General features: G+C 40.4%; 1 protein-coding gene across 2 annotated transcripts; it reads right to left on the reverse strand.

The window, feature by feature from the left end:
• Positions 1 to 247: 247 nt before the first annotated feature.
• On the reverse strand, positions 248 to 27,322 carry LOC131674666 (uncharacterized). 2 transcript variants are annotated; one of them, XM_058953483.1, is made up of 6 exons: positions 26,885 to 27,322; positions 17,857 to 17,968; positions 12,419 to 12,535; positions 6,362 to 6,634; positions 5,805 to 6,034; positions 248 to 5,628 (listed from the first exon to the last, which is right to left on the reverse strand). In XM_058953483.1, the coding sequence occupies exons 1-6, from the start codon at positions 26,968 to 26,970 to the stop codon at positions 5,124 to 5,126; spliced, it is 1,323 nt and encodes a 440-aa protein (XP_058809466.1). In that variant the 5' UTR covers positions 26,971 to 27,322; the 3' UTR covers positions 248 to 5,123. The 2 variants fall into 2 exon arrangements, with proteins under 2 accessions (XP_058809466.1, XP_058809463.1); XM_058953480.1 differs by having other exon boundaries at positions 6,326 to 6,634.
• Positions 27,323 to 27,741: the final 419 nt, after the last annotated feature.

Genomic DNA, 27,741 nt, shown 5'->3' on the forward strand with positions numbered 1-27,741 from the left:
TATAATCTGTCTTTAGAGAATTTAGATGTGTTCAATGTTATTAATAAGAAAATTGTAATCCTGAATTCTTAAATAAAAAGTGGAAATAAAAATACATTTGGATTGCATATTTTTTTTGTATTAAATTAATTTAATAAAAATTAAATTGAAGGATGCCATATTATGATTTTGCATACAGTATAAGGTCATATATCAAAATATGAGGGTGAACAATATAATAATTATTTATATGATACATACTCCATTTTTTAATTGAATTTATTATTCTTTCTTGAGTATTCCATTTAAAAAATCATAATTATTTCCATCGAATGACATTCATATTTTCATTGTACATTTATTCATTCAGAATGACAGACTACATAAGACTGCCATCATTGTCTTCAGTATTATTATCACATTATACATCTACACTTTTCTCCACATCTTCAACTTACTATCGCTTGAAAATAATTTGATACATTCAATGTATTAATGGACCAAAAAGGCTTGTTGGATTCCTTAAGGCAATCAAACTGTAACAAATCCAAGATGCCTTTTTATTTAATAACTAGTCATAGATAGTCCAACAGAACTATCTATTAGAAAATGAAAATTTCTTTCTCTTGTATAATTCAATACTGTGGCACAATTATCGATAATTTTTTAAATTTCAGTTGCTGGACTTGAAGTAGCAATCGCATAAAACTTCTTTGGTGCAGTGCTTTTACTAATTGTGAAACATTAATCGAGTAACAAGTGGTGGTTTTCTTTTTTTGTAAAGAGCAGTTTTCTTAATATTTTATTAAGATTAGCAAATGTGCAAGAGACTCATTTCAGGAAAAATATACATGTAGATATCCTACGCAAAATTGTTCTCATAATTTTCAGCAAAGGTGAATTCAAGTATGTCCAAAATATGTCATATTTAGGCCTACAAGTTCAATAATTTTATAAAAGCAGTAAAGTTTTTAAGCGTCTTTGGACTTGGCAAACTATTATTAGCTCACCTTTTTTAACAAGAAACTGATTCCATTGTTGTTTTTCATAGTCTTCTTTGAAACCACAAGTATTTTTCATGTTCCAGAAATGTTACTTAGTAAAAAGTTGTAGAACTTTGTTAATTTTTATGCAGATTGAAAAAAATACATTATTGTTTAGTTAAATTTATTTCAAACATTTTGTCATATTTTTATTGAATTGTTGTGTAATAAGATTTATTTTAGAACAATCAATTTAAAAAAAAATATCATTTATCTTTTCATACACGCCAAAACAAAGTTCAATTCAAAGATTAATTATAGAATAAAGTAAATGTAATATAAACATTCCAAAATAGTTTTAAATCAGATGGAACAACACTTAGTTCTATTTTTTTAATTTATTTAGTAATACATTATTTGATAAGAATGCAAGAATGAAAATTATTTTTTCATTTTTCAAATGCATGAACGTTTGATTTTTTTATTGCATCTGCATATTTTTTCGTCCACATTGAATAACTTTGTGTGCGAATAATAAGTAATAGTTATTGGAAAAATTTTTTCAAACCATGGAAGCAATTGGTAAGAAATCTGTATAATTTGCCTAAATTTGAATATTTCATGACTAAAAAGTCGTTATGTTAACAAAAAAATATGTAAAGCAATAGCACAAGTTTATTCTTAGGTAATAAATTTTTAATTTGAAATTTGTAACTATTTAACAAGTTTCTGTACGATCAGTGTTTTAATAAATAATTGTATCAGGATTGATCGATAAAAATAGTATTACAATTACTGAAAGTATGTTAAGCAGGGATCTTTACATCGTTTTCGTAAATTTTATTTTTTCAATTTCTGTTATACATGATTATAAATTATCAAAAATGATAAACAAATCAATATAGATGGACAGAACACACTTGGGTTAGCACATCTAATACATGTTTAAAAACAATTCTGTTAAGTCCAGGAACCTTAAATCATTGACAAACGTACCAGAATTTTGATTCTACTTTGAATTAACAGAACAATAATTATATATAATTTTAAGAGCAATAAAAATTTTCGATTGTAATTAGTCACAAAATTGTTTGTAAAGAAATTAGATGCGATTACCTGTTGTAAATGATTATATCATAAATACATTATTCCTATTTCTAAAAGTAAAAAATCTATAATACTATAATTATTCATGGCATCTCACTCAATATAAGAAACAATAATATTACGTCGTGTCCGTGAAAAAAAGATAATAAAGTGGAAAAAAGATCCGTGAGACATCGTATTTCTAAGGAGTCAAATAGTTCTAAAAAAAACATCGTCAATGTATGGTTAATATTTAAGGCAATTCCATGTGTTTTTGTTATCCTTAACTACATTCTGGTAACGTTTAGTCGTAATTGGTATCGAAAAATGCAGCTTACGCAGAGGACTTGCGTGTGTATTCATTAAGACGGCGCAATTTCGAATCAAAAGTCTATAATAATCATTGACAAAATACTCGGAGGCGTCTATTTACATTAATTATTAGAGTCGCCTCCACGAAAATTTGCTTCTTTATTAATCTCACTCTTGTTCTGCTTTTTTAATCTCTCAATGTATCACGCTCTTTAACCTTTATCTCGGAATATCTAGATTAGAAATTGGTACGTTGCTTTTTTATAGCGTAAATAAACGGTATTGGTGAATTATCACAGCTGGCATCCAGAAATTTCGAGTATTGAAAATAATATGTCGGGGAGATTTTCTAGAGGCCTTCGTCAAGTTTTTTTTTATTTTCTAGTTTTTTTCTTCTTTTTAACTCACTTATTTCAGTTCGATAACTTACGCCAAATTTATATTTAACGCTATTTATGCAAATTCCATCGAGTATAATATTCGATTACTAAATTCTCATAAATTCATTTGTTTACGTATTTAAAAAAAAAGCTCTAGTTCATCGAACTGATTAACGAATGTGCGAGTTATCAAAATGGAATAAGTGATTTTTGTTTTGCGCGGTGTATGTTAAGATAATGTCTTTCTTAAGTTTACGTGAATAGAATGCTGTAATCGTTTTTAACGCTACCCGCTTTAATATTCTAGTCTAATTAATCGTTACATAGTTTGTGTGCTATAGCTGCTACGCCGACGAATCGTACCTATAAAAAAACTAATTTTACAAAAAAAATCTTTCGGACAATACAGCAGATTAATTTATAGTTATTTTCTCTATCCATTTTCTAATAATTTCTACATTACTCTGTAACACCACGACAAACAAACTCACGTTGAATCAACATTATCTTGGTATCAACACTATCGGCGTAGCAGTATTAATGTATCATTGTAATTACATATACAAAAATGAGCTTAACGAGTTCGCGCGAGGTTTGTTCCCTCTATGTATCCTCTACGTACATTAAATATGCAGAGAAATAATAATCACAGATTTGCTTCGTCGCACAAGTCTTCGCTCAGCTACGTAACAACATTACTTTAGGAAAATTTATCTAGGACACTTGGATTTGGATATTTTGACTTGGTTCTAGTCAGACGTTCCGTCGACGAAGAAATACCTCGTCTTCAACTTTTTTTCTTCTAATGTTTACGTTGTTTCCATTCTACTTGGAAGATAAAAACGGAGAGTTGTTAATCGATAGAGATTTGTTTCGTAAATTTTAGCTTTATGTACTTTCTTCCTTCAAAATACAAGATTGATTATGTAGCATCGACCGTCATACTTGATAAATGAAAGAAACTTTTATTTCGACTCTCTCCGCTGAAAGACCTAATTTCTCAAAGAACGTTTCAACTTAACGGAATAGAGTGTGTCGAAACAAAAGAATCACCGATTAAAAAAGTTCTAAAACTACAGAAATACTGATAAAAAAGAAGAAAATGACACGTGACAGAGTCATTGATTGAGATCATCAGCACTTTCGGTATAAAGTTTTTTCAATAAAGAGTCTAAATCTATGGCCCCGCGCTCTCGTATACCCATTAAGTGGGACATTTTTTTATTAACAGATCAAAAACGATCGCAGATCCCAACACACTGAGATAATATGATATGAGAAAGCGCGCAGGAAGGTTTGGCCGACTATTAGCCGAACGTTGCTCTGCTCGCAGAGTTTCGTAAACCTCGCGCGAACTCTTATTATTATTTTTTTTTTTCGTCGACGCTCTCTAATTAACTTCGTTATGTCGTTATGTTAAAATATCTTTTTTTTTCCATTTCCGCTGTCCACCGTTTCTATATTTTAACGATAAACCTATACGCGCCGTTTCCTTTCACCGCTCAAAATACATTATTTTATGGAAGATTATCGCATTCTGCAGCTGTGTTACGTATCTGTCGCTCGAGCTGTTTGTAATCATTGGATTCGAAGCAAAGTAACATTCACACGAGGTTTCTCATGATTACCGAAGGAAAATTAATACTTTTGTACTTTAGTGACGCGCTTCAGCAAGATCACCAATAAACGATTAGCCAGCATAACAGATTATCACACAGCCCAGAAGTAGAGGCTGGACATAGTACAACGAGTGTTTTAAGGTGTCGAGTACTTGTAGCATTTCAGTGAGAATTGTCGTGTAAGCGATGGCAAAATTGAAAGAAATTGCCCGGCCGGAGGAGCAATTTCGTCTTAGATTCATTGTACTATGTCGAAGGAAGCGAGCGAACAGACACCTTCCCCAAGCCTTTGGAATAGTAAAGTCGTGAAGGTGTGCTAACAGATATGAACAAGCGGAGTACAAGCGAATAGATCCGTCGCGGCATATATAACTTTTTGGTTATTTCTTATGTTACGTTGGGATTTTTGGAATGCGATAAAAAAAAATGTCGAGCGTCAAATTGAAGGATTTAAATTCGTTACAAAACCGCAGTTTTCTCATTTTGGTTGAAAATTCTAGCGCACCAAACACACGTAGTATACGATATATGTGTGTGTATGTACATACACACAGACACACACGTAGAAAGTCAAGCTCGCTCTCTCGCTCGCGACCTGTGAATTTCAAACTGACACACGCGCACAGCATCCGCAACAACAACAAGTGAGTCCTGAAGATTCGACCGAACGATCAATGGAAATGCAAGGAGAGGTCGGAACAGAAGAACGATCAGCGAAAGCGAGAGCCTTTATCGGATCACAGTCCATGTGTCGCTGTGGTGAGCTAGTTGCCGTTGCCGAGCGGAGGAGCTACCTGCAAACTAAGCTCGTCGTTGTTGAACTTGATGCCAGCACCAGCTTCCTCTTCGGGACGCTCGACTATGGGCTCGAGTTGTTCGTCGAGCCTCGTAAACGACTGCATGTCGTCGTCATCGTCGTCGTCGTCGTCGTCGTCGTCATCCTCCTCCTCATCCTCCTCCTCCTCCTCCTCCTCCTCTTCCTCCTCCTCGTCATCGTCTTCGTCCTCGTCCTCGTCGTCGTCGTCGTCGTCTCCGTTGCTAGTTTGATCGCCGATGCTGAGCTGCTGCCTGACGGCGTCGGCCAAATTCTCCCGGAGTATCGTGCCGGGCTGTGGCTCTCGCCACGTGTAAGGTACGAAGGTCATGCGCACGATTGTGTAGAGCTTCCTGAAGCCCAGCTTCTTGTACAGGCTCTGGCTCGCCTCGTTCTCTGGCCTTATCACTACGAACGGCTTGTAACCATTCTCCGCCACTCGCTTCGTTAAGAACCTTCGACAATGAAACGTGGTGTTCCGTTAGTCTCTGCAGGCTGACGAGCAAGCGCTCGCAGGGAGACTGGCCGGCCACGTGGCGGCGCCAAGAGCAAAGTGAAAATCGAAAGGCGCGGCAGCGAGCGCGGGGCCTCGGGGGAGCTACGAGGTCGAGACTTTTGGGCGGATAATTACCTGGCCAATTTGGTGCCGTAGCCCTTTCGCCGGAACTCGGGCTTGGTCTGCATGGAGAACATGGCGCCGTAGTAGGACTGGACCATCCACGCAGCGAGGCTGCCGTTGGCGAACACCCCCGCGGCCGACAGGCTTTTTATAAGGCGTTGAAACAGCTCGTGGCACTCCATATCGTTGGCCGGATACAGCTCGTGGATACCTTCCGCGTGCTCGGCTCTCAATGGCAGTACCTGCGCGCGATATTATCATTATCACCGTTGTGTGCGTCATGTCGCTTTCCTTCCATTCAATCTCGAGGGCTTTTGTTAGCACAACTTTGCCGGCTGACGCCTGCGTTCTCGCCGGCTAATCCCTTTGTACGCGTCAAAGCCAATTTCACGCGAACAAAAGCGCGAGCAAAAAGAAAAGAAATCGAGGAGAACATCGTTACGAGAGGTGTTTTTAGAGTGGGGCTCACTTATGATGGTTAGTTGACGGAGTGGGGCGGGGTGAGAATAGAAAAATAAAACAAGGCTACTTACTGTAACGCACGTGTCGTTCTCATCAAAAGAACTGACCTGAACGTCAACGTCGCCGGTCATCTCGTCGTCGGGCAGTTGCTCGGTTTTCTCGGGCTCGTCGCAAGCCCAGACGTCGCCGAGTACCCGCTCGACGCTACCGCGGTCCGCGTACTGGCGCATCAGCTCCTCGGCGATGTCCGAGTGCACGAAGTTTATGTACAGCGGCTTGTCCCAGTTCAGCAGCACATCCTCGTCGCGCAGCGACGCCAGGCACTCGAGCCGCGAGTTCGGACAGAATACCCCCACGCTCTCGTACAGCAAACCGTGGCACTGCCAAACAGATCACACAGCTCCCCGTTAATGACGCCGCGCATATCCGTCTCCTGAACGCGTCTACGCCAGCGCCAGCGGCCTCGAAGCCACACCGCGTATCGCGCGAGTGCGCTTCTGTCGCTTCGTCGACGCAGTTCGAAAGCTCGTGCGTCCTTTTTGTACATGTGCGCGCGCGAAGACGCGTGAACGCGCCCGAGAGCGCGGCAGCGTGTTGTTTCGAATCTCGACGCAAAGGACAAGACAGCGATGTATCCGAGATCGAACGCTTGCGCCTCGCTACTCAAGAAAGGCTTTCCGCGAAAAGCTTCTCGCGTGAAAATAAATCGCTTGCAGCTCCTTATTTTTTTCTTTTTTTCTTTTTACCGATCGGCTTTGTAAGTCATTCAAATTTACGACGCGACATGATGTTTTCATCAAAGTCTTTTTCTATTGAAAAGTCAACGAGGATCAAGTTGATTGATGAATTTCTGGGTACGCGTGATTCGCGAGCTGGCATATCACCAAGTCAAGAGTCAACTCTGCGCGCGGGAGAAGGTCGAACGATGCATTGAAGCGTCTAATTTTAAAACTCAAACTTTTTAATCTTATGAAAAGTTTCGCCGACAACTCGTTTATACCCGTGGTTAAGATTGATTATAATATTCCACTGGGCTTGAAACTACTCAATAATATTATACAATATTATACGCGGGTTCGCCCCGAGGACAGGCAGCCCATAAAAATCTTCGTGTTTCATCTGAAAATCAGTAGATTCGACCCGAAATCACATTTCATGTGTCTTCATATGGTTATATTTGCCATGATTCATACAATGGGAAATTTCACGTATAACTTCCCCTTTCACAGGCATTATTGAGATTTTGCCAGAGAGATTTTGCCTAATGAAAATGTACCCGCGGGTAAATCGATTCTCTGAATGATCGACGGAGTCTTAGCGGTGCTGTTCAGCTGTAAACTCGCAATAACATACATTAGAGCGTTACTTAGAAATGTAGTGGTCCATCATTTCATTAGATGCTAAATTGATCAATGCCGCTAGTAGTTTACTTCGGGCACCACCGAAAACATTGGACTTGCGGACTTGCACTTGACGCGAAGGTCAATCCTAGTCAACAGAGAGCGAGAGAGATTTGCACACTGCAAAGTTCAAAAGGGAGAGTCGGTAAATACAGCGACGGTGAGGGCTTGACAAAAAGCTAATCCGTTTCAAAGATTAACAGCAGTGCGGGACAAAAAGAGTCAGAGACGTACGGAAGACCGAGAATGCGAGTCGATATGTTGGTACGCGAGTAGGTGCTATGATAACGGTAGACGGGAAAGTCAATAGCAATATCCTCCCTCGGATGTTGTCTCTCGGTGGAACGCGACGACCTTCCGACGCGCTCGCTCGCTTTGCGTATCCCCAGGGGCAGGGAGGAGGGGGTCGCGCGCGCACACCGAGCGCTCCTCCTTCTTTTGCCTTTTGCCCGCGAACGCCAATGCGCATTTGTCTCCTTACTTCGTTGCTATTGTTCCCGCGTGCTCTCGTCATTCCGCGACCCTGGACGCTTACATTCTTCGGCATCCGACACGATTACAGCTTACTTTTGTCCCGGGAGCTCGACAGATTACGTCAAATCCGATTTAATCCTCGAAAAATTTCATTAGAAAGACCAGAAACGAGTCATAAGTTTTGCGGCATTAGCGCCTCACTGGCGTCTGCCATAATATCCACTTAGGCGCCGGAATTCCGTTCAATCATTTGAACAGCTGACTTTTATTGAAACGATCTTTCACCGCGAACGCACGCCACTTTGCCAGACGAGTCGAGGTCGCTCGAAAAAGAAAAAAATGAAAGCTCCGAGTTGTCGCGTTGAAAGCTGGATTGTCGACAAAGCTCGAAAACAATGCCAAAGTGTTTGAAGCATTTAAAAGCGCACGCCGTAGTCTATCCTCTAACGCGCAGTCGTATCCTTGCTTGCAAGTTAAACAACGCCGACAAGGTTGCTGCTCGAATTGGCCGGAATGAATTTAACAGTATACGTGCAAGTGACAAGCTCTCGTGCTAGAGCGACAGCACCGACTGCGTTGCCGAGTTTTCTACTAATAAAGTTCCGAAGTTTTAAGTACCGGAGCTACATCAGCGAGGAGCGTCGTAAGAATGCAGCTGAGCAAGTCGAAAACTGCGCAACGGAAAGTCCGCCTGAGTTCTGCATCGATTTTTTTAAAGGGGGCTGTTGCGTCCCAATGCTTGCTTTTTTCATCGACACATGTATTTTTTATTCCAGATAGACGTTATTATTTTGAAGACCATTGCTCATCTTCGCATCTCTACTATTAAAATAATCAGAAAAAATATAATAGAACGTTCTAAGTCGCTCTACTAGTACAGTTTTAAAGATGCTTGATTAAATTATTAATTTGAGAAAGCTGATTTCCCCCCAGTGAAAGTACCCTCAGCCTTTGCAGGTATTATCATAGTTAAGTTAATTAACGAAACTAATGAGCGAATTCTATAAAGATACGGTCTAAAAGGTATTTTCAATTGTTCTATAACGACAGCTTAAACGAATGTTCAGTAAAGAGGAAAAAAGTACTTTATGCTTTATTTTTTCTGACACCTCGTCAAACAATTATTCTTCCTTCTTTTTCTAATCGCTGTGATATAACTCAATGCCATTTTTCAATACCGTTAGCTTTGTAATTTAATAGAAACTTGTGAAATTTTTAACTTAATACTATTAATAATTAACTTTCTAAAAGAATGGAAATGACATTGAAACTAAATGTAAAATATGTAAGTTTCAAAAATGTCGATAAATGAATTCGAACAAGATAAAATTTGAGTTATTGGCAGCCATTCAAAAAGTGTACCGTTGTTTGAAACGTCATAAAGGTATTTGACCGAATTTTACGATCCAAGCAAAAACTTCATTGCAAGTTGTGGCACTGCCTAAAGAAAATGCGTACAAGTTCCTTTCCAAACCGCGTATCATCGTCGAAGACGAAATTCGGCATAACGCTGTATTGTAATTTGGTATGGCGGAGGAAAAATGACGGCACTTTCTTTCAAAGATAAGCTCCGGATAGAAAAACACGATCGTTAATTGAAAGACAGCTTGGTCGATTCGCGTCGCAGATTTCGGCAAAACGCGTACAATAAAAACGCAAAAGGTACAAGCCGGAAATCCCGAAGATTTGCAAGGGTGTGCGCTAAGTCCAACATCTGTAAAGGTCCAAGGACAAATAAAAAGCCTCGAAAGCAAATCTAGGCTCCTTCGGGACGAGAAAGGACAAGCTCCAAAATAATAACAATAAGAAAAACGGATGATTAAAAATAGAGGAAAGAGTGTTTGTAAGTAAAGAAAAAAGGCGGAGAGAGCGAGAAGCTGAATTGTCCGAGGGAGGAAGAAATCGAGAGTGCGTTCGAGGGCGCGCATGCGGAGCCTTGGCTCATTGCCAAAAAGCTCAGGGATATATAGATACGTATAGTTGAGGGGCACAGGGGGGGGGGCTTCTCTTTCCCTCCACTTACCGCTGCCTGGTGAAGGGGTGCCGCCGGATGCATTGTGTGCTTCGCGATACCGCGAATTTACGTACATACGTGCTCGCTCGACCGAACGATCCCTAGTTTTGACAGCCTGTTTTCGTGAAGTAACTCGCTCGGAATAGAAATTATACTCGTCCTAGCAGCACGACGATAAGCTGAGCGTCCGATACTAAAATCGATTTCAAATGTCAGAGTTGCGTGTTATTCTTTTGAGGGCGCTTCCGCATCTTTTATTTATTTATTTATTTATTTATTTATTTATTTATTTATTTATTATTGAACAAGAGACGGATATTGGAGTAGGATCTTTTTATTCCACCGCTCGCATTTCTATGGCTCCCGAAAAGGATTTTGCTGTCGTTAGAATACACCAACTCACGTTCTGTCTCTAATCCGCATTTGCGGCTGAGCTGGCAGTGAATCTCGGATAAGTATACGCTCACAAGGGACACGTAGTACCCAAGCGAGCTTTTGTCGTGGCGCGCAACTTGTGAACTACTGCGAATCACGTTTTTTCACCATCGCCGGTTATTCAATTCGCCATTATTACCGCTGTAGCCTCTCTCCTCACACTGATTTGACCTTCTTTTGTCGTCGTTCGCAAATTCGTGACCACGAGCTCGACATTTTTTCATATGCAATTGGTACGCACTGAAACTCTTTATAAAACGCACTTCTTTCGTCAAAATAGTGGAATTCTCGGCGACAAAGACGTCGCGATAACAAATTGTGAAAGTGAAGTAAAAGCAGCTTTCGAAATCAATAAGTACGCACCATAAATTCTACTGAAAAGCTTATTAAAGAACAAAGAACTTTTATCGTTTTATGAGAAAAGTTGGTTTAGGATTTTTTTACAACTGGTGTAGATTCTTCTATTGTTCTTTCTTACTAACTTTGAGCCGATGTATTAAAAGCTCTGCAAGTTTTTGTTTCATATTATAACAAAAAATATACAACGATCTGGTTGAGTCTAAGTGTGCCAAACTGTCGTATCTTTATTTCGAAGTAAGTATGGTATAGTATAGCATCTTCATAAAATGTGTAATGGAGCGACCGAAATATCTGTCTGATGAAACGCTCGGTGAATTGCATCATTAAACTGGAGCTTAAACAAGATTGTTAAATGACATTACGGTACCTCGCTACTGTACAATTAGCGCTTGTTGCTAGTTCAGACACCTAAGATTTTTCTCTAATTTTCATGTTTTCAATTTCCAATAGCATTTAATGTTTTGGAATCGTATGAAATTGGATTTCTAATGAAAATTGCAAGCCCACGTCTCTGATGTATGTAAAGTTATTTATTTGACGTTGCGTCCCCCTTGGAGGGCTGAATTTCCAAAAGTTTTCGTAGCTTCCGTAAACTATGCGCAGATGAAGAACTGATCGAAAATCAATTCAACATTACCTCTCCAACACGGGAAAATCTGTCTTTTTATACGAATGAATCGTTGAATGGAATAATTAGTCTTACTCGAATAATCTCGGAACCATTAGAATAGTAGGTACACAGAGATAGAAAAAGAACAGTTTGACGAAGAACAATGGAGCGAATGATAAGCCACAGTCCCGAGAATTCGCCATTTGCTTCTAGAAAGTTGAGTTTCTTGTTCTTCGTGCAATCTTTCTTCTTTTTCATTTTTCCTCTCAGTTTGATTCATAAGAAAGAAATCAAAGAGAAAAAGAGCTAAACATTTTTTATTTTTCGGATGCTTATCAAAAAGCTCATTTACTGTGTCGGCATATTTACTTGCAGTTCTCCCTCTAGCAATTTCACAACACATTTATGAGAACATTTCGCGTGTCCTTTAGTTTCCATTTCATTTCGGCTACTTTTTGAAAATAGCATGTCTACTCCCAATTACAAACATCAGTTGATACACAGTAAATTAAAAAACAGCAACGCCTTGACCCTTGCAAAAGTACTGACATTTTCGCCGAGAATTGTGAAAATTTGCAGTTGAAAATTAAAATAAACAAATGCGATAAATCTTTTGCTGACGCATGACCGTCGCCTAATAAAGCCGTCTTACGTTGATATATGACGCCCAAATTAGCATCACAAATCAAAGTGTCTGGTCGAACGAGTGCAATAACAATCGCCATTGATCCGTAGAAACGAGTGTAGCGTTTGCTCGCTGTAAAAAAGAGAAAAAATGCGGCGCACGGTCGCGATCTCGAGATTGAAGTGGCCGGCGGTCGAGTGATTATCTACCTGGTATTTCGCAGAGCGAGAGACAGGTAAAACTCACCGAGAGCGTCATCCCGGGAAAATGGAGGCACACAGGAACATCTGGCCAGTCATTGGCTACGTAGAAGTGGAACTCCCACACCTTGTTGCGGATGTAGGTCAGGAGGGTCTGGTGAAACTGCAAAGAAAAGAAGACAAATACGAATTGAGATTATGCGGGTGGCGCTTAAACGACCTATATTCCTTTATTTTTATTTTCACGCGTGCGACGATGAAATAAGCCTTCCTCCCCTTTTCAGGCGCTGGCCCCTCCCCCCTCTCAGCCGCGCGACTAAAAGAACCGCGCCGCCCGCGATTGCTTATTTCCGCTGCGAATGCACAGCCGAGAGACCAAAAACTCTACGATGTCGACATCTTGAATCGCCAAGCTCTCTCTTTTTTTCGGAACTAGTCGCTTGCCGGCCCGATGCGTTGGGGATTGAGTAGCAGCCGGAGCGAGCTTTGCTCGCCTGCCGTTTCTTCTTCTTCGCCAGCGAGCGAGATAACGCTCGAAAACCAGCGAGAGAACCTGACTCGGTAATTGCGTTAATCAGCGCTTTCGCGCTCTTTCCGTCCGTGTAATTTTCTAACCGAGTCCTTTATCGCCGAGCTGAACTAGAGACGAGCAATTTAGGCGGGGATTAGAAGGAGGCAAGAAAATCGGCCAACGGTTGCTCGGCAAGTTAAACTTGCCAGTGTCAAGTTTACGAGAGTGAGAGATGCAAGTTTCGTAAAAATCCCCAAAGCGCGGGGATATACGCGGAGTCGCGCGCATCGCTTTATTAATGCCGCGCCGTTCGATCTAGAAAAACGCATCTTATGAATGTAAAAATTGTCCGGCTCGTATGTAGAGGCGGCGTAATGTCTCTCTCGCGCGCGAACGAGCCGTTTGAACGACAGATGCATAAAAGGTCGGCCCATCGATCGCCATTGTGTATACTGAAAGTAAAAGCTCCGACCTGCCGAATACGTCGAAATCGCGCGTAACGCTCGATAAAAATGGCGCAACAGTCACGCGATCGCAGGTCCGCGCGATGAAAAGTAAAAAAGTAAAGATAAATGATAAGTAGAGGGCTTGGATCAGGTGTAATTTGGCCTGTTGGAGTGGAATCGATGGAATGGCGTGCAGAGTCGAGGTGGGATTAATAGCCCAGGCGCCGCCGTCGCAGTGAGGATTTTCGTCGTGGTTGCGCCGAATGAAAATAAATTCGCCAACGTGCAAGTAACAAAGACGTGGCAGCGGTCAAGGTCAGCGCGAAGGTTAAATCGTAAGCTTAAATGTCGTTGGACTTTGTATGCTGTAGCCTCTCTCTCTCTCTCTCTCTCTCTCGCCCTTTGCACGATCGACGCGTTCGACTTTCGACGCCGAGCGAAAGTTGTCGCGCGCGCAGCCAGCGGTGGCGTTAAATGCCTTTTCATTTTGTCCGCTCGAGCGCACCAGCTGCTGTCGTTGTTTCGTTTTTTCAACGCGCCAATGTAGTTCGGGGGGCGCAGAATGAATCGCCGGATTCATAGCCGTATTTAGCCTCGTTTTTTGCCTCGACGATTTGCTTTCTACTTGCAGCCAATTGCCGAGATGATCGATATACTATAATAGTTTCCGTGTGCAACGTCTCTGTCTTTTGTGCATTTATGCGAAACGACTGTGTAGACGCAATCGTTTTTTTTTTTCGTTCTATTGCGGCAATTTCACTCCTTTCAGAAGAAACATTTGATCTTCATTTGTCTAATTGACCTCTAAAGAGCAGTTACGGCTGTCAATTTTCGCCCCTGCCATCTGATTTATCAATTTTTCAGCGAACTCGCATTCTACGCTATGTATTTGTGCGCCAAATCAACTGTAAATTATATCGTGTGAACTATCGGTAAAAAGAATTTTAACGCGGCGTCGTATAAGAAAGAACAATTTCCCGCGCGCAAGTTGAATAATAAAAAAAGAAAAGGGAGAGTTTTAGTGAAGCAAATGGCGCGCAACGTCGAAGGATCCGGAAAAGGAAAAGGTAGCAATGGTTTTCGCGGCGCGCCGTCGATCAATCCGCTGCGAAATTCAGCGTTACGCCAGTCAGTTGAATCGCGATGAGCGCGCAAGCTGCGAGACATGTACAGTCATGTGATATTTTCACGTTGGTTAACGTGGGACATTATGCGCGAGAAAAGCGTGGGCCGCACGCACACACTTACGTCAGTGACCTTGACCCTGCGAGCCCACGGCGCGCCGGTTCAAGATCGCGCGCGATTCTCGCTCTCACTCGCAAAAATCCGTAATGCTTTTTTTTTCCTTCTTCTTTTCTACGTTTCGTTGTGTATTTTTTTTTTGCTCGATTCACAGCTGCGGGTCCTTCGTCGCCACGCGTTGTACGTGTCGTCTCTGTACCCGGCGAAATTGAGCATTTAGCGCGTTGCGTCGACGATGCAGCCTTTTCATGCAGTTTTTCGCGCGTAAACACTTCGCGACCGAGTATCGACGATATAATTTGACAAGAGCTCGCGAATCTTTACTTTTTTTCCGAAACGTCAATTTTTCAGGATTGCCAGCAAGATTTTTCGAGTGCACGCGCGCAGCAAATCAATTTTGTCTTGATTGCTATCCATATCTGCACTCTTATATTTATTTGAACGCATCTCTGTAACTTTTTCTGTTAAATTGGAACACGCGGGAAAAAAGTATTTTAAGTATACCTCCGTAATAACAATACTGCATTTATGTTTCAGAAAATTTTCACGAGAACGGCCGTGAGAAGAGCATACTGTATGGATTCATAACTGTTTACAATTAGAATAGTAATGGAAAAATTTCATAATAATGCAAAATGTCTTATACGATGCGTCAAAACAACTTTTTCATGGTTATGTCGAAGTAAATTATTTACGCGACGCGGATAATTTAATCTTCGTTCGAAGCGCGTAACTTTTCAAATTTCAATAAACCATTGAAATCTTTTCAATAGCGCGTATACCATAGACGAAGGGCGTATAGAGATTTGATCAATAAAATTCCTAAGCGCGTTCCTTTCGCATTGCTGGCTGATGAAAACTGCCTCGTCGCTCGCGAGCGTGCAAGGGAAAAACATTTCAATTAGTCGCGCAAGCGAGTCGACGCAATTAGAAAAATGCAAAGAAAGGAAAAAGATTCGACCTTGAACTTTCAAATCTTGACTCGACGCAAAGTCCTATAGCAGCACGCGGTCGAACGCAACCATTTCCATTTTATTAAGCTCGGCACGTTTCCAACAATCGATCAAGAGATGCAATATGCATGACAGTCAAAAGGAGTTTTTCTTCCGGCCGAATTTCGTGGCAGACCTTTAATTTCGTAGTACTGCAGAACAAAAAATAAAAGTCAATTATTAGCGAGAAACTCGGTGTCGACGAAACGCGAGCGTATTCTGAACGTTTCGTTGCCCATGTATTTTCGGTTTTTTCAAAGTTGTCACATTGAAGCGGTTTCATCATAAATAAAGTCCCACGTCATTTATCTGAAACTTCCAGGACTTCAAGTTCATGAATAAATACGTACCTGTGCGAAGTTTCAAATCGATTGATCATCTGGGTTTTTCAGATATAATTTGTCAGCGTCTTGTCTTATATACAAGGCGAGTATAGGCAATGCGTGAAAATGGAAGATTCTTTTGTCGTGGGCGTTCTTATGAAAAACTAAACGACACTGTATACGGCCATTTAACGAGCATATGTTTTTCGTGCTAGTGCAGAGGACGTTCGATCTGTAATGGGGTCTTTTACGCGGGAGGAGCGCCTCGGCTCGTTTCTCGGCTATTACAGCCCAGGATGCTCCCGAGCAGTGTCGAGTTCATTACAGCCTCGGAGAATGACTAATCCGCGCTCCTCCGTCGTTTTTCAGCCTACCAGTCTTGCTACGATACGAGTCACGTGGGGCAAATGCTAACTGTAAAATCTGAGTGTAGTTTCGTCGTAAGCGACCTCATTACTCATTCAGTATTATCTGCACGAAAAGCCGAACACGACCAGGAGATGTTTGCACTTATCCCGGCCAAGGTAAGTAACTAACTATTTTGCTCGGAAATTTTAATCAGCGCATATTTAATGTTCATTGCAATGTTGCGATTTGATGATTTAACTATAGCATACGACGTTTATCGCTAACTTAGAACGTTCGTATTTCTGTTGCTATGATTCATCGATCAATTGTCACGATAAATTGCAGTTGTTAATAATCATCATTTCAATTATAATTATATTTTTTAAATTTACTCTCTTCGTAGCTGCGCTCATACTATCGAGTGCGATGTAATCACGTTAAAACGTGGGAGGCATTTTAACGCGTGCAGTAAAGTTCAACTTGAATGGTAACGACTTAATTAGCTTTTCAGCGTCCACGCCGAATCGCTTAAATTGAGTACGAGTTCGTTTGTTCTTGCGCTAAATATCGCTTTTTCACATCTACATGATTATGAAAGTTTGCTCGAACTGACTAATTGCCACGTCCGAAATTAAATTGAAAGCGAAGCAAGCAATAAACTCTTGGTACTATTTATTTCTTGTTAGTTCGAGAAAATACGATTGTTTTGCGAAATTGGTCTTTTCGATATTTACAAGTGCGTCGCCCACGCTTTACTCACAAACTAGTCTCATGGTATATGCATATTCCTCGTGTCTCGTACACGATTGAACGCTACGTTTTTTTTTTTTAATTTAAGAATGAAATTCATCAAGCGATATTTTGTAGGTGAATGAATTTAACGAGATATTCAAATAAACGTACATGTACTGTTGCATTAACGTAAACTTAAATTGTTCTCAAGCGAAGAAAGTGTTATCGCTAAAGTGCGGCGGAAAAAGTAGTAATTCCAGAGATCAGTCAGACATAGAACACAATAAAAGCCGAGCTCGGCAGGTCAACTCGCAGTCTCGATCTACATGATTTTTCGACGTGATATTCAAATTAAATTTAGTCATTTGGCCTAGTTTCAGGTTTCGTACGCGAAAGTTGTTCAAGAGCGAGGCAAACCTGTGAATAAACTAAGCAAGCTAACGAGCGCGGCATCGTGTCGCGTTGTCACGTGCATCGACCTATTACGATTTATTGATTTCCAAAGTGAGCGCCTTAATTATGCAGAGGACGGGAAAACTTGGTGCAATATTGATCGGAACTAATTGCTCGATAAGAGTTGATGCGCGGGTGCTTCCAATCGATCGGATTTAGACAGAACGCTTTCAAAGTTTTTTTGGCTGCACAGTAAGCGGCTGAGAGCTCCAGTTGTTCGAATAAGTAATGCATTAAAAGTTACGGCATCAAAGGCCTAAATCAAAATACAAAGAGAGAGTAGAGACCAGTTAATCAAGTAAAGTGCAAGGTTTACAGAAAGCAATCGCGCTAATAAATGATAGCTGGCTCCTTGTGTTATGTAGCTAATGGAGCTCAACTGTGCTCCGGCAAAGTGCTAAAGCGAGGAAAGAATTTTCGCAAGAGGATACACTTACTTTGAGAGACTCGGGCAGGTAAGTGGCGAGGAAGTCCAGGATTTGAGGCAATTCGTCAGCGGCGAGCAGGCGAAAGTTACGGCCCCTTTCCAGCGCTTCCGGGCGTTCCACACTGAAAACATTTGGACAATTATAAATTATCATTGTTTCGACAGTACAGGCTTGATAAACAATCTGTATATAAATAGGTATTTCGTGTTGATTGAATACGTTTCGTCAAAACTACTCTTCAATAAATATTTTCTTTTATTAAGTACTTGCCGTTCAATTAAATCAACAAAAGTAAGTTTACATCGACCCATATATTATTGAGAAAAACGTCTATTCGATCAATGTATACGTGGGTGACCCTTTTAAACATATTATTTCAGTTTGTTCATCAACGAAATAGTGAACTTTTAATTCAAAATAAAGATCCATTTCTGCTGGAAATGCAAATAAGTATAGATCGTAACTGATTTACGAATCTTACATGTTTCACCAGAAACTCGACAAGCTCAATAATTATGATGTAAGATTTTAATCGCTATATTCGTGAACTTCCGAATTGTAGTTCTTATTAATCGACTCATTTCTTTTGCTTACGTTAAAATTACATCTTCCAACAAATAAAATTTTATTTGAAATATGTAGTTATGCGTCATACTGTTATAAAAATTGAATTTTTAGATGTAAAAAAATTTGTTTTAATTTAGCAATAAAAGATTGTTACAGAATATTGAGGAACAGATAATTTGGTAGTGACTGAATAAAATACAATAGACGCGGTTGCTTAAATTATTTTTCAACACGTCATGGAAAGGAAGTAACTACATTTACTTAAACAATTGTTTGTAATTAAATTAAAATTCAAAGTAAACTTCAAACAGCTGTCAGTTATAATCGGATAAAAATAGCTTTGCATTGTAGGTAGTAGCCACAATCAGAGGCTGACGTTAGCGGGGATTAAATATCCGCCGGCCAACGTCGACGCCTCAGCCATCTGAGATAAAGTAATCAAGAGTTTATTGAAAGTCTTGTTACGAGCAGAAATTCGAGCCAATATAAAACGAAAACGAGAAGCACGAAGTAACATATACGAGAAAAAAAAGCTATAATCATTTCCTTCCGCGGAAACATACAGTTTTACTGGGCCGATCATATCAATTGATCGTTGAAGCGAAAACATGCAATAATTTCGGATAATTTGCCATTGGAGTTAAGCGAAACCAATGCGGATTCAGTACTTGCCGTTTATTTAAATATCGAATCGATAACGAATGCGCACAATTGTTTTGAAAGTCAAATTTTCAAAGAAATCAAGGCATTTTCAAATAACTCATTTCCATCGATCATCATTTTCATAATCTTGTAGAGCGTGAGCGTGGCAGATATATAAAATTTGCAATTATAAAAGTGAAAAAGTCGTTGATCAGAGAGCTTAAAAGCGATCCTGAAATCATCAGGAATTCAGGCCACAGAGAGCAGCAAGAGCTACGTATATAGCGTAGCGAGTTTGGGGAATTGGCAGCCTCGTGCTCAGAGAAATTCTTTGAAGTTAGTTCGTCAGTAGCACAAGTCCGCGTGCGCCGAGGCACAGCCGTTGCAGCGATAGAGAAGGAGAGAGATATCGATACCGGTTAGACACAATTATTCAAATTTCCGCCAAGTCAGTCTCTCGACAGAGTTGTATATACATATAGTCGAGTCCGTTCGTCTCTGTATATAACATTGATAATTCAGATCGCCTCTCTCTCTTTCTCTTTCTCTCTCTCTCTCGCTTTGTCATTTATAAACCGACGGTGTGCATATTCGGTTTGCGTTTCTCGCTATAGCACTTGCACACACTTACTACTTGATCGGTCTATCAATTAAACTTTAGATGTACCATGTACTCTTGGATTTACTGAAGCGCGCCCAATTAGATCTTCACCTACGGGGGATTGGCGAGCATAATATTTCATTGAGGTAGCCGTTGTTTGGCGCACCGCTCGTTCGCGAGTCATTTGCGGAGAGAATGTTTCGACGGTGCGGGCGTTTAGCGAGAAAAGCTCAGTACGGAATTGCTGGTCGGCGGGGCTTTTATCTCGGCGTAGCATCGTTATTTACCGGGCCGAACGGCGCTTAATCCCATTGGCACGCCCACTGCACTCGATACTTTCATCCTGTTATAGCTGGCTCTCCTCGTGCGTACTGACATTGTTCTGACTCGCGCGCGGACACGCGCTCTCTTCACTGTCGCAATATAATCCACGGCTCAGTCTGCACTCGTTAGATTTTCGTCCGCGTGCTTTTCCAAGCGCGACACCTCGCTGTTTAGCGTCTCGGAGGTGCGACAACGATACTCAAGAGAAGATAAATTTTGTTGGACCCACACTCGTTTCCACCGACATTGCGTAACGCTCGAAATCCAATTTGAACCGCGCTTGCAACTGCAATTTGCAATCTGCGCGCGAAGTGTGGTTAGTCGATGGTCTATTCAGTTTTCTCGTTTGCCAAGCCGTCGATTTTCGGGCAAATACGCGTACTCTTTCGATGACAGCCTTGTTAAACGACGGTTTTACAAGTTAAACTAGTTTTTCTTGCAAATTTTATCGTATTACAAAAGGATATTTTTACCCTTGCTAAAACTAAAACTACAATGCAGCTTTTGCGATTCAGAATAATGCAACGTTGCAACAAAGTCAACTTGAAAATTCATTGTTCAGCGACAAAACTCAACTTTATAATTAGCTGAAAAGTATCAAATTACGCGTATCAGTGTTGACAGGGGCGAATGTTTCATTTCAATGCCATTAGAGCTGCAAAACGCAAGGAACGGCTAGGTAAAATTACTTTTGATCAGGCAAACCATAGATTAAATTAGTTTGAATAGTAAAGCATCACTGCAACTTATAAATACAGTTTCCCTTTATGTACGACTGGCAAGAGACTTCTTATCTCGTGTTACAAATTTCGAGGGGCAAGACGTTAATTACAGTGATAAAGACACCCTGTGAAACCTCGCAAATTACGATAACGAGGTTTCGTGCGGCGTAATTTTCCGGATTAAGAAGCCAAATGCACGAGGAGTGCATATAATACGATTTCCATAAAACTACACATTCCTGAGGACCACAATGGAATATTTATTTGCTAAAGCTTATGAATATTTTCTTTTCTTAATTTAGCTATATATATATATATATATATAGTGACGGGAAATGCTTGCAAGTATTAGGGCAATTGGCAATTTATTGGTCTTTAATGATTTTTCGTTTCTAAGTTATAATATAGGTTCTTTCAAAAATCATCTCATTTTATGTGAACAAGCACAGAGAAAATATGTATAGCAAGCCTTGAAAATATTACTGTGTATTTTATTGGTTAAGTACACTGTGGCATGTCAATAATTATTTTTAAAAATATGATATTATACTTTTTTATGTAGAATACGACAGTGCCGTTAAATTTATTATCAAGTGTAATTTAAAAACGCTAAACAAAGAGCTAATTTTTCCAGTGGATTTTTTTCTTTCTTCGGTGTTTTTAACGTCCATCCGACGAGAAATCCAACAGTACTATCATATAAAATGTAATATCACTTTTTTGGAAATAATTTTTGGTATTCTTAATACATTCAAGAAGAAAAATAATATTCTACGTTGGTTTATTTAAACTGCTAACATCCTAGACATTAATTTCTTTCAAATCACAAGGTAATCCAACAATATTTTCAAAACTTGTATTTTTTACTTATTTTTGGTGTAGAACGCGATGGTACTATTATTTTTACGTGAAGTCTCATATTAAAATTGCTAGAAGAAAAAAATCACCGAAGAACAACTAGAAATAATCTAGTTCATAAAGCAAATAAGCAGAAAAAAACAGGTCCTGCAAACTTTGCTAATGTTCAAGATCATGGAACTGATGTATTGTTTATAGAAATCACCATAATGCATACTTGACATAATGAGTCAAAACAGCTAGGAACATGTGTGAACGAGCTTGAAAAGGCTAGATAAAGCATGACTGATCACGCCCTAGGTTTCGTTTCATTAAGCGCAAAAGCCATTACGTACATTGACCTACGTATTTCCCGATTAAAATAACACTATAAGCTTGCACTCATTAGAAGAGTCAAGTACTCGAGCTCGAAATTCGTACGTCATGTTTTCTCATCGTAAACAAATGTCCAAAGTTATTGTCGTTCGCTACCATGAGCGAAAGTGCCTATAGAGAAGAGCTTCGGGCTCATAATACTCGAACAGACGTGTTTGCAGATGTCGCTTTCACTTTCGTTAGTAATTCATCAAAACAGAGCAGGGCTCACTCATAATACTCGTCGATCGCGGCATTAATATTCCCTTCCGGCCGAGAGCAAAAAAGAGGTACGAGTACGTGCACAGCATCGGCGGGCCAATTATCGATCGGTCGCTACTTCACGTGCCAGTGAAATTGGTGTTTGTGCGCGTCTATTAAGCGCAGCGCCCTTAAGGGCTCCCTTCTTTGCTTTTTTTTTTCTCATCCACGTGTGCGCACGCGCGCCGCAACTGACAAAGACACCTGAACTTTCTAGGGCCTTTTCATCTGGCCGAGCTCCGTGGATTATCGGATCACGCTTGTTTTATTGGCGCGCGAGCCGCGCCGCTCGTTGCGCTCGCTCACTTTTCCTCGCGTCAACTTACTTTGCATATTGAGCGACTTGGCACCGCTATTTACTTGGAAAAGTTCATTCCTCCGGGCATTTTTTTTCTCGGTTTCAACGATCGATCTTCTTTTTTTCTGCGACGAAACGAACGCCGTCCCGACTCGCCGAAACCACGTGCGTCGACGAAGAGTATCGGAAGATAACGCGGCGAAAGGGGCATCGCGAGGCGATTAGTCTGACGTATCGAATTCAGCGAATTTAAGATAATACAATCAAAATGTCGACAACACACTCCTCATTTACTTATGCAAAAAGCAATGAGAATCAATAACGCAACGACGATGGCACGTACACGTCAGAAATAAATAACAACAATCAGAATAACTGGACTTGCTTTCGATTCTCTCTCTCTCTCTCTCTCTCTCTTTCTCTCGAATGCATCGATAACAATTTATTTGCCCAGACAATTTTTTATCGCTCGGCGTGCTGGGCCACGAGGTCGAGAGTCGAGAGCGAAAGAACGTCGCTGCACATAATTGGAGTCGTTATGTCGAGTGGCGCGATCGGAAGATTCGTTCGGGTCGATCGGAAATTAACCAATTTTTGCCCATGAGCCACCGTATTTTTTATCTTCCGAGTATGCAAATGATCCGGTACCCTTACTGCATCATTCTTCGTCGAGAAATTTCTACTCCTGTATCTCGCTAATTTACTCGTGTTGTTGGCCCTCTTTACTGCGGAAGGGGATTGAATTCAAAATTAGATTGCAACTTTTAAATTCAGCTTTGATGAAGTAATATGCAATTTCAATCTCGCAGTCAATTCAAATTCAATCATTTTTGCCTTGATATATCATGAATATTTCATATATTATTCACGATTATGGTAATATTGCAAAATCGTAAAATAAAAATTGCGCCTATTTTTAGAAAGATCTTGTGAACTGGAAAGAAAGTTCACGCGCATGTAAGGCAACCATTAGTTTTGTATTTTAATTCAACGTAAAAATATTGATAAGCATATACTGTATCTTGACGACACGGCAAACAGGCATTTCGAGGCATTTCGTGTACTCGATGAATATGGAATACATCAGCGGGAGCGAAATTGCGGTTCCGTATTTTTTCCATACGAATAAAAAGTTCATTCGATTACACGACAGACGAGCGTTAGCCGCAAAATCCCCTCCCCCCATACAAAAAAAATTAATAAATACGCGAGAGAATTGCGTTAAATTGACACAGCTATTTCAGCTTTACTCATAGTACCCTCGTAAATTTCAATGTCTGCTCGAGGCTCCGTAACGCGAGATAGCGCGCTAAGCTTAAATAAAGCACGTATAAAAACCGCAACGTATACTCGGCCGTCATCTGCCCATCGATTTCCTCACCGCAAAAACGAACAGAACGTTCGCACGTAAAAACACACAAATACAATTAAGACGTTTGCAACTGGACGTTTGCAATTTGGAACACGTTAAACTTCAATAATCACTATAGGGATATTGAAACTCGATAAAATTGAAAAAGAGCGTCGAAATTCGTTACTTTTATAACGTCGGCGGTTGATTGGACTCGCAGTTTTTTTTTTACGAGAAGGACACGTAGCAAACAGGACGAAATAATGTTTACAATCGATTTTGTCCCAAGTTCAATAATAAGCCAACATTTCCGTAAAACGGTCATGCCTGCGCACAACATCCCGGATAATTGAAATCAAAGATGTAGCGTTGTGGAAATATTGTCATGCGTTCCTACGCGGGCGTAATAATATTGATGCATCTGCAAGCGTAGCATATTAAAATGCCTCTCTCTGTCGGTGCTCACTAATTAACGCAGGTTATACGCGGACAGAATATTTTTTCACGCAATGAAGGACGTAAAAGTAGTAATTGTAAATTAACGGAGCGAGTAAGGGCAATTTCGCAAATTGTTTCATTATCGCATTATTTACTCGGAATGAGTACTATATTGAAGGTAAATTAAATTATTCACGGAACAATTTTATAACTGAACAATTTATTCTGTAATTCTGCACTTGACGTCTGATAGATTGATTTGCTTTTTGAAATTGCATTATTTAATTTTTCTATTGCGAATGTCTTAATTTACGACATATTTCACTTGCCCTTCATAGCTCAACGCTATATATTACGTGAATTATGTTTTTGTAAATAATGGGGACCTACTGTTGGCTAAGTTGATATTCCACATACTCAGCATATTCGGTTAGAACAATCACAGGGAGAAGAGTTTGATTACATATGTAATTAACCGGTTACTAACGATCTACGTGTTGAGTTTTAATAATGTGCAGTTTTTGGTGGATAATGGAAACTGACCGTTAATTGAGGCAATGTTTGTTTTCTCAAGATAAAAATAATAACGTTCAACAAAATCCCTGTTGATTCAGATTTTTTTCAATGGAAAAGATACATCGAGAAGCTATAGCTTCATTATTACAAAACAAATATTCTGCAATAACGGTATTAATACTTTCTTTTCTATTTCAAGTTTTTTTATCAATCCCAATTTGAAAATATAAATCGTAAAATTATTCTTAAATTAAAATTTATCTGAATAATTATAGTCAGTAAAACGAGTCAGGTAACTGATGAAAACGAATAATAGTATAGATATATATAGTATAGATATATATTGCGCTTCGTTGCAATGAATCTTGCTGCTTCTTCAAAACTTCAAAACTGAAATATCTGAAAAAAAAATAGGCGTGCACGAAAGAAGCTCATCCAGTCATCGATGATGTTTCCAAAAACGATGATTTTTCATATAAAACGTTAAAAGTACAAGCGTTTGTTCTTTGTTTACGAATATATTTGCTGTACTGCGGAGCTGTTTTTTTTATTTTCGCATTTTCAGATTGTGTTATCGTGATCCCATAAAATTGCGCGCAAAATAACGTATTGGTCCGTAAGATCATCGCGTATTACATTTTACGCCGTGGAGTCTGCTATCTTGAGTGTTGACAGTAATTGGCTATCAACAGTGGTTATACGCATTAGGTGTGGTATATTAATATCGCTAGCCATTTACTGCCTAGTCTGACCAAATTTCTATTACATGGTTTGTCGAGTATCTACCCTCGTGTGCAGTTTAATCTATCAAAACCCTGTGACATTAATGTACTTTTTTGCTCTTTTAGTGCTAATTAAACACGCACAGATTTCAATTACTTGCCAATTTATCAGCCTCGTAGCTGCTTTGCGAGGTCTGTTGGTTTAACTTACTTAATGAATCAGAAATTGGAAACTAGGGATTATCGATCATTTTTTACATTAGTTTCGTCAAGTACGTTCTGCACACTCATTTTTTGTTTATATGATTAATATGCAGCTTGACGATTGAATCAAATCGAAATCGTTGAAATGTAAGTTAAAAATTCTGAAACACACTACATGCATAAAATCATTCTGATTTGAAATGCTCGAGATTCGTCGATATTAATTCGTAAATAATTATTCGACAATAAATGGCTGCAAAACGACTCGAGTTATTTATTAGCACTAATGCTAATATTATTAGATGCCCAACACGCGCACATACGCATAGACGCTGTCACAGGATAGTAACCCGCGTGACTACCGTTCAGCCATTCAGATCACGTATAAACTGACTTGACTCGATGGGCTATCGCTTTTTTATACATAGGAAAATGACTTGATAAAGAAGGAATTGGTATTTTGTTACTCCATCGATCAATAGTTAATACGCGGATAAAGTGTTGGAGCGTGAGATATCTTAGAAAATTATTGATAAAAAATGACAACTGCGCTTAAAAAAGCATCGCACTCCCAATCGCATTGAAACAAGTATGACGCGATAGTAATGATGCACAACGCCCGCAAAACAGTTGACAGCATCACTTTTTTAGCTCCAACATCATTAATACTCTTTTGACTTTACAAACAGCTGATTGTCGGTGCTTGCGACGCCACTAAAAGTGAAACAAAATTCGGCAAAAGTCGTTACGCAGTTCTACCTCGGCTTTTGAATGACTACAGTCCTTCTGCACGCTAACACGGCAGTTCGACCTTTTAAAACTTGTTCCCCCAACGATAAACGCACTTTACGGACTGGAAGCGTATTTTCGCCAGAAGCCATAAATATAAGGCGAAGAATGCGCGAGGAGAGTATAATAGCACGTACGCCACGTTAACAGATCAAGTGCACGGGTATGGGAAAAGGATGTAGGGCACGTAGGAGATGAGGCGTGCTAGCAAGAGCAAGAGTACAGGATACGCATGGTAATACTACGTCCACTACTACCACGATTCGCGTGGCAACAGTGCAAGGAGAGGGAGCCAGAGAGCGAGCGAGCGAGAGAGAGAGAGAGAGAGGAGCAGCTGAGCCGTATAGATTCGCGAGGAAGCGCGTCGAAGCTACGTCGAGGGGCACGTACCTGCTGCTGGAGGCCTTCATGTCGCTCCTTTCCTTCTGCCTGGCTCGCTCGAGGGAGGACTCGCTCGGCGCGCGAGCCGTTCTCATTCGGCGAATCCGCGAGTCGAAAGTCCGCGTGCAAGGCGCACGGGTGTAGGTGCGCGCACTGCAGTGTCGAGCGGGGAGCGGAGGTTCGCAAGTTGCAGCAAGCGCGAGCCGGCGGCGGCTGTCGCCAAGGGTGCTCGAGCCTCGCTCTTTCTCCTCGCGTCGAAACGAGAGAGAAAGCCAGCCGCCCTCGCCGCCCCCTAAAGCCGCACTGCCAGCAGCAACGAGCGAAAGCGAGAGAGAAGGAGCCAGCGGCGGCGGCGGCGGCGGCGCGCTCCCTCCCCTCGCCGTCTTCCTTTCGCGAGACTGTGCATGTATCGATGGGGGTATGCAGGCTCGGAGTGAGTTTGCGCGCCAAGCGACGCGCTGTGTGTGTACGTATAAGTCCGTACAGGTAACTCGACCCTTTGCGCAACCTGCATTGTCGACCAAGAGCTCTCCCTCTCTCTCTCTCTCTCTCTCTCTCTCTCTCTCTCTCTCTCTCTCGCTCTCTCTCTCGCTCTCTCTGCCCGAACATCGATTTTAAGCGCTGTTTCGAAAAAAAATTTGCCTCTTCGTTTCTAAGCTTATTTCCTTTGATAACCAGCCTTTTTCCTACAAAGCTCACATGATATATCATATATTATTCAGATTTGACTCAATGTTTATCAATTTTATCAGTTACTTTGTATTGGAAATATGACGTTTCCTTTCTTCTTGTATACTTAATATTTTTTATTTTAATAACTATATTTTTATGTTATACAATACGAGTAAGAAGTTTAAAATTGAATT

Source organism: Phymastichus coffea, unplaced genomic scaffold (genome assembly GCF_024137745.1).
Source record: "Phymastichus coffea isolate CEN01 unplaced genomic scaffold, Cenicafe_Pcof_1.1 PCOF00274, whole genome shotgun sequence".
NCBI classification, from domain to species: domain Eukaryota; kingdom Metazoa; phylum Arthropoda; class Insecta; order Hymenoptera; family Eulophidae; genus Phymastichus; species Phymastichus coffea.